Source organism: Microtus ochrogaster, chromosome 7, assembly GCF_000317375.1.
Source record: "Microtus ochrogaster isolate Prairie Vole_2 chromosome 7, MicOch1.0, whole genome shotgun sequence".
Taxonomy (NCBI): domain Eukaryota; kingdom Metazoa; phylum Chordata; class Mammalia; order Rodentia; family Cricetidae; genus Microtus; species Microtus ochrogaster.
Window position 1 is genome coordinate 21,523,812 of NC_022014.1, and position 7,980 is coordinate 21,531,791.

General features: G+C 36.6%; 1 protein-coding gene across 1 annotated transcript in view; it reads left to right on the plus strand.

The window, feature by feature from the left end:
* Taok1 (TAO kinase 1) overlaps window positions 1-7,980 on the plus strand; it is a 97,225-nt gene that overhangs the window by 36,224 nt on the left and 53,021 nt on the right. The window contains exons 4-6 of the mRNA XM_026780057.1: window positions 4,048-4,149; window positions 4,943-4,988; window positions 7,209-7,305. Of these exons, the coding sequence (XP_026635858.1) occupies window positions 4,048-4,149; window positions 4,943-4,988; window positions 7,209-7,305 (245 nt within the window). The remainder of the gene's footprint in view (window positions 1-4,047; window positions 4,150-4,942; window positions 4,989-7,208; window positions 7,306-7,980) is intronic.

Genomic DNA, 7,980 nt, shown 5'->3' on the forward strand with positions numbered 1-7,980 from the left:
CTTGTAGACCAGGCTGGCCTCGAACTCCCAGAGATCCGCCTGCCTCTGCCTCCCGAGTGCTGGGATTAAAGGCGTGCGCCACCACCGCCCGGCTCTCACATTTCTTTTCAAACCTACAAATGGACCTGGGTTCCTTCCGTCTTTTGTTAATAATACTGCTATGAATAGGAGTGCAGAAATATTTCTGTAGATTCTTGTTTTAATTTATTTTGGTTATATGTCTAGAAGGGAACTTGCTGGATTTGTTTCAAAGACTTGAGTTCCTATTTGTTTTATTTTTATTATTTTTATTGATATTTATTGAGCTCAACATTTTTCTCTGCTCCCCTTCCTGCCTCTCCCTTCCCTCCTTTAACTCGCCCCCAAGGTCCTCATACTCCCAATTTACTCTGGAGATCTTGTCTTTTTCTACTTTCTACTTCCCATGTAGATTAGATCTATATAAGTCTCTCTTAGTGTCTGCATTGTTGTCTAAGTTCTCTGGGATTGTGGTTTATTGGCTGGTTTTCTTTGCTTTATGTTTAAAAACCGCGTATGAGTGAGTACATGTGATAATTGTCTTTCTGTGTCTGGGTTACCTCACTCAATATGATGATTTCTAGATCCATTCATTTGCCCACAAATTTCAAGATGTCATTTTTTTTTCTGCTGTGTAGTACTCCATTGTGTAAATGTACCACATTTTTCTTATACATTCTTCGGTCGAGGGGCACTTAGGTTTGTTTCCAGGTTCTGGCTATGACAAACAAAAAGCTAATATGAACATAGTTGAGCACATGTCCTTGTGGCACGATTAAGCGTCCTTTGGATATATACCCAAAAGTGGTATTACTGGGTCTTGAGGAAGGTTGTTTCCTAATTTTCTGAGAAATCGCCACACTGATTTCCAAAGGGGTTGTACCAGCTTGCATTCCCACTAGCAATGCAAAAGTGTTCCCTTTTCCCCACCTCTCCAGCATAAGTTGTTATCAGGGTTTTTGATCTTAGCCATTCTTTTTTTTTTAAATTTATTTATTATGTATACAATATTCTGTCTGTGTGTATGCCTGTAGGCCAGAAGAGGGCACCAGACCCCATTGCAGATGGTTGTGAGCCACCATGTGGTTGCTGAGAATTGAACTCAGGACCTTTGGAAGAGCAGCCAGTGCTCTTAACCTCTGAACCATCTCTCCAGCCCCCGATCTTAGCCATTCTTATAGGTGTAAGATGGAATCTCAGAGTTGTTTTGATTTGCATTTCTCTGATGACTAAGGATGTTGAACATTTCCTTAAGTGTCTTTCAACCATTTTAGATTCCTCTGTTGAGAGTTCTCTGTTTAGGTCTGTACTTCATTTTTTTTTTTTTTAAATTGGATTATGTGATCTTTTGGTGTCCAATTTCTTGAGTTCTTTGTATATTTTGGATATCAGACTTCTGTCCGATGTGGGTTAGTGAAGATCTTTTCCCATTCTGTAGGCTGTCATTTTGTCTTGTTGACTGTGTCCTTTGCTTTACAGAAGGTTTTCAGTTTCAGGAGGTCCCATTTGTTAATTGTTTTTCTCTCAGTGTCTGTGCTGCTGGGGTTCTATTTAGGAAGTGGTTCCCTGTGCCAATGCATTCAAGTGTACTTCCCACTTTCTCTTCTATAAGGTTCAGTGTGGCTGGTTTTATGTTGAGGTCTTTGATCCATTTGGACTTGGGTTTTGTGCATGGTGATAGATATGGGTCTATTTTCATTCTTCTATGTGTTAATATCCATTTATGCCAGCACCACTTATTAAATATGCTTTCTTTTTTTCCATTTGATATTTTTTGCTTCTTTAGCAAAGATCAGGTGTTCAAAGATGTGTGGATTGATATCTGGGTCTTCTATTCGGTTCCATTGGTCCTCCTGTCTGTTTTTATACCAATACCAGGCTGTTTTCAGTACTGTAGCTCTGTAGTAGAGTTTGAAGTCAGGGATTATGATGCCTCCAGAAGTTCTTTTATTGTACATGATTGTTTTGGCTATCCTGGGTTTTTTGTTTTTCCATATGAAGTTGAGTGCCATTCTTTCGATGTTTTTGAATAATGTTGATGGTATTTTGATGGGCATTGCGTTGAATCTGTCCTATTTGTTTTGAATCTGTTTTGTGGTAAATCTTGGTTTGGTGATTATTGAGCTAAGGGTATGGTAATACTATTACATCTTTCTGTCATTTTGGTATCTAAAAAGTGATATTTCTTTGAAGCTTAATTTTATTTACTGTTGTGTTAAATCATTTTTATGACTAATAGATTGACTAAAACAAGAACTCCAAACAGATTGGTCTTTATACAATAGTTATTGAACTTGTGGAATGGCTGATTGGACGTACGGACTTTTATTTTTAAAGTTTACTGATTTGCTTCATAGGAGTAATTATGTAGGTCTGGAAATTTAGCTCAGTAATAGAGCATTTGCCCAGCATGTTTGTGGCCCTATTTTCATTCCCCACAATATACACATGTGTGTGCACACACACAAGTAATATGTGTAGGGACTGGAGGGTTGTCTCAGTGTGTAAAGTACTTGCCACATAAGTGTGAATACCTGAATTTGACTCCCCTGGACCCACATAAAAGCTAGGTACCTGTCTGTAATCCTAGTGTTTTCATGAGATAGGAGGTGAAGACAGAATCTGTAGAATCTGATTGCACAGTTGACCTGGCATGTTCAGCAAAGAAGAACAAAGAGCAGGCCCTGTTTCCCAAAACAATCTCTTGTTGACTATTGATCTCTGCACATATACCGTGGCATGGCTGTACTTGCACTCACATATGGACATGTGTACACACACACACACACACACACACACACACACACACATAAAAGAGGAGTTAAGGATGTTGCCCTAAATGTTTTCTATATTTCATGATACTTGTGAGAGAAAGAAATCAGCAGAATATGTAGGAAAATCATTATTATATTCCCTTTTTTCTGTTACCTTTAATACATAGTTATTCTAGCATTTTCTTTTTATTTTATATATATATGGGTATTTTGCCCACATGTATTTCTGTGCCCCATGTATGTGCCTGGTGTCCAGGGAGTCCAGAAGAAAGTGGTAACAATTGAATGCTGCTGGTGGAAGAGTCAGTTTTCTTTAAGGATGTGACCCCTGGTAGGTAGTGCAGGTCTAACACTCCAAAGTATTTGGACAGCACAAATTGAACTGGATGATTTTGTTTTATTTTATTGGTTTTTCAAGACATGGTTTCTCTGTGTAGTCTTGGCTGTCCTGAAATTCGCTCTGTAGACCAGGTCGCCCTCCAACTCAGACATTTATCTGCCACTGGCTCCCAAGTGTTGGGATTAAAGGTGTGTGCCACCACTGCCCAACTGGATTAGCTTTAAAGCAAAAAAGAGAGGGAAAACAAATTGGGTGGGTAAGTAGGTGGGGTGAATGTGGAATGTCCAAAGTAAGGAGATGAATATGATCACAATACATTCTATGAAATGTTCAAGAAATTAATAAAATTAACTTTAATTAATCATTTAAAAATAATTTTATTTAAAGAAAATAAAAAGATTGACTTCTGAGGGAAAGAAAACCCATGTGTGTTTTATTTTTGTCAATGTGCTTGATTGTTTGATTTAAGATTTTTTTATTTTATATGTATTTGTCTGTGTATGTTTGTAAACCTTGTGTGTGCCTGGTACTTCTAGAGGCCAGAAAAGGATGGACCACTATAAATGGATAAACTGCCATGTGTGTACTAAGAATTGAACTCAGGTTTTCTAGAAGAGTAACAAGTGCTTTTAACTTCAGAATCATCTCACTAGCCTGCTATAAAACATAGTAGGACTCATTGATTATGAATATTATTAAGCTGAAATTTGTCCTTAAATGTCTTGTATCTTATATAACTAAATTAATGGTCTGAGTACAGATCTTTTAAACTTTATTTTGATATTTCTGGTATAGATCATAAAGTTGTTTGTTCTTACCTTTTTAAATATAGTAATTACTTCTTACGTATCTTTCAAAGAAAAATCAGCTGTTCGTAATTCTTCCTTCTGTTCCTTTTTTTCTCCCTCTACATAGAAATGGCAGGATATTATTAAGGAAGTCAAGTTTCTACAAAGAATAAAACATCCCAACAGTATAGAATATAAAGGCTGCTATTTACGGGAACACACTGCATGGGTTGGTATTTGTTCTTTTCCTGTTGTAAATTAAATTAGTTTCTTTTGATTTAGCATAACTTAATGTCTCAGACTGGTTATATGAAGACATGCTTTATACTTGAATTGTTAGTTCATCCTAGGAGAGGAAGAACAGTATTCTTGCAACTTTTAACAGATGAAGACTTCTCCAGAGTTTATTCATAACTTCAGAAGTATCAACTCAGCATCTAAAGAGTAGTACCATTTATTTGAGAATGGAAGTGAACATACCTTATTGGTGTAAATGTGTGTTAATACATCTAAGTACAAAGATCTTTGTGAAGTTTTGATATATCCTGATGAAATTTGAGGTGACATAATTCCATAGTTGAATAACACTTAACATAGAGAACTGTGACATTGTGTATAAGAATAGTATTATAGATGTAATTATATATAATTATAAATTTATTTATATAAGAAAATATATATACAATACACGGCTTATATAATTGGCTTCATGTTAACATTATTAGAAGACAAGTGTTATCATTGGCTTAAATTTTATTTAATAGTTTAAAGAAACAGTGTTGCTATGTGGCCTCATATTTTTTGCCTTGGCATCCCAACTACTGAGATCACTGGTGTCACCATGCCTGAATCATTCATTAGCTTAGTTTAACAGATTGCTAAGTATATAACTGTATTGTAAATGTGGATGATAGCTCAAGTTTATTTTAGTTTATACTGTCTTCTCGACTTCATATTTATCTCATAGACTAAGTTTTTATAATGTATTTTAATGCATTTAATATTTTTTTCTACCCATGCAGCTTGTAATGGAATATTGTTTGGGATCTGCTTCAGATTTGCTAGAAGGTAAACTAACTTTGATTTTTTTTTTTTTTTTTTTTTGCTTTTTCGAGACAGGGTTTCTCTGTGGTTTTGGAGCCTGTCCTGGAACTAGCTCTTGTAGACCAGGCTGGTCTCGAACTCACAGAGATCCGCCTGCCTCTGCCTCCCGAGGTACTGGGATTAAAGGCATGTGCCACCACTTCTTTTTTTTTTTTTTTTTTTTTTTTTTTTTTTTTTTGCTTTTTCGAGACAGGGTTTCTCTGTGGTTTTGGAGCCTGTCCTGGAACTAGCTCTTGTAGACCAGGCTGGTCTCGAACTCACAGAGATCCGCCTGCCTCTGCCTCCCGAGTGCTGGGATTAAAGGCGTGCGCCACCACCGCCCGGCTAACTTTGATTATTGATTTTTGGTTGTTTAATTTTTTTTTTTAAATCTTTTTATTTTTTTAAAGATTTTATTTATTTATTATGCATACAACATTCCGCCTCCATGTATGTCTGCATGGCAGAAGAGGGCGCCAGATCTCATTACAGATGGTTGTGAGCCACCATGTGGTTGCTGGGAATTGAACTCAGGACCGCTGGAAGAGCAGCCAGTGCTCTTAACCACTGAGCTATCTCTCCAGCCCCCTGGTTGTTTAATTTTAAAGTCAGGCTATTGTGGTACATATCTTTAATTCTAACACTCAAGAGACAGAAGCATGTGGGTCTCTGATTTTGAGTCTAGCCTGGTCTACAGAGTGAATTCCAGAACTGCCTGGGCTACACAAAAACCCTGTCTCTATAAAACATAGATAGATAAATGAATAAATGAATGAATTGATGAGTGAATAAATAAATTTTGAAACATGATCTCTTTAAGGAGCCCTTGGAGGTCCTAGAACTCGCTATGTAGACCATGTTTCTATATCCTGCCTGATTTGATTAAAAACATGTGCCACCATTCCTGACCTTGATCATTGTTTATTAAAGTTTTATTTTTTCTTATTTTTTATTTTTTTTTGGTTTTTCGAGACAGGGTTTCTCTGTAGCTTTGGAGCCTGTCCTGGAACTAGCTCTTGTAGACCAGGCTGGTCTCGAACTCACAGAGATCCGCCTGCCTCTGCCTCCCGAGTGCTGGGATTACAGGCGTGCGCCACCACCGCCCGGCCTAGAGTTTATTTAAACAATATTAATACTATATAAATATAAAAATTTGCAGAAAGTATATTATCCCTTGTCTTTTTCTTTTTCTTCATATGAAATTTGCTATCCTTACAAAGTAGGCAGATTTTTCTCTTTGAAACTTTCTATGCATTAAAAAAATTCTTTTTCCTCTATTTGATCTGTTGTGTTAATAAAGTCATCAGGTTAATTGTTGGGTATTGTTAAGTTTAGAGGAACAGTTGATTGTATATTGTTAACCCTTGTCATAAGTGTATTCTAGCTATAGTTTATTGGTCTTGTTTTATCACCATGGAAATTGTCTCCTGCTAAATGCCTGTTTTTCAAAAATTGAGGAGATAGCTCACTGAGTAAAGCAATTGCTGCACAAATATTAAGACTAAGTTCAAATCCTCAGAACACAAGTAAAGTTAGGCATGTTGTGTGCCTCAGTAATTCCAGTGCTCCACAGGGAGATAGAGGTAGAGACAGGAAAATCCTTAGAGGCTTGTGGCCTAGATAGCCTGGCATATGTGGACAGCAAATACTAAAGAGACTGCCTCAAACAAGGTAGGAGGTGAGGATCAGTGGTTTCCTTTGACCTCCATACATAAACTATGATACACACACATGTTATACACATAGTCACTACAATACCAATGTGTCAGCTGGGTAGTAGTGGCACATGCCTTTAATCTGAGCACTTGGGAGGCAGAGACAGAGGATTTGCATGAATTTGAAGCCAGCTCTGTTCTACAGAGCAAGTTCCAGGACAGCTAGGGCAATACAGAGAACCCCTGTCTAGGAAAACAGACAAACAAACAAACAAAGCAGTGTGTCAATTTGTATATTCATTTAAAAAGTTTTTTTTAAATTATTTTATATGGGTTTGTTTGTATTTATGTGCATGTGCACCACAGTGTATATGTGAAAGCCAGAGGACAACTTGACAACTCTTCTTCTAGTGGGTAGGTAGGTTTAGGGAATTGAACTCAGATCCACAGGCTTACCCATTTACTCATTAACCTGTCTTGTTATTCCTGTATATATTTTTAAACAAGAATATTCTATGTGATTACTTTCAAATAAATTTTCTTTTCTCAGTTCATAAAAAGCCATTACAAGAAGTGGAAATAGCAGCAATTACACATGGTGCTCTCCAGGGATTAGCTTATTTACATTCTCATACCATGATCCATAGGTAAGTGATTTGAAAATTATCATATATTGACAAGCAAGTGGTTTATTGAATTTATCACCCCATAGTTCAGTGTCTCTGGAAGTTTTGTTTACTTCAGCCAAAAAGAATTGCCTATAAACTCAACACTATTTAGACTGTTGACATATTAGAAAGAACATAGTATATGTGTATTTCTTTAGGATAATTTTAATTTTTGCCTGCTATGTTTCCTAAAGCATATGTATTTTATGAAACTTAATTGTAGAATTACCTGATTTGTAAACTGGAAGGGGTATTAGGAATCACAGAGTCTTTCTTTTTGTATAATTGATACTTTAATTTGTGACTATAATTTCCCTAAGATTGCAAAGGCAAATAGATTAGAGTATGAACTTAGTGATCTTTTTTTTCCTGATAACTAATAAATTGCAGGTTTGTTCCATTGATTCTGTGACATGGACAAAAACCATTTCGATGCTTTTTTTTTTTTAGCACTGCTATTAGTTTCGCCCGGCTCTTTTTCCTTTTTTAAAGAAAAGTGTTAAAGCTAGGTGGTGGTGAGTTACAGGACAGCTAGGGCTGTCTCAAAAAAAATTTAGAAAAACAGGAAAGAGAAGAAAACTGTTAAAAGGGATATTAGAGCCGGGCAATGGTGGCCCACGCCTTTAATCCCAGCACTCGGGAGGCAGAGGCAGG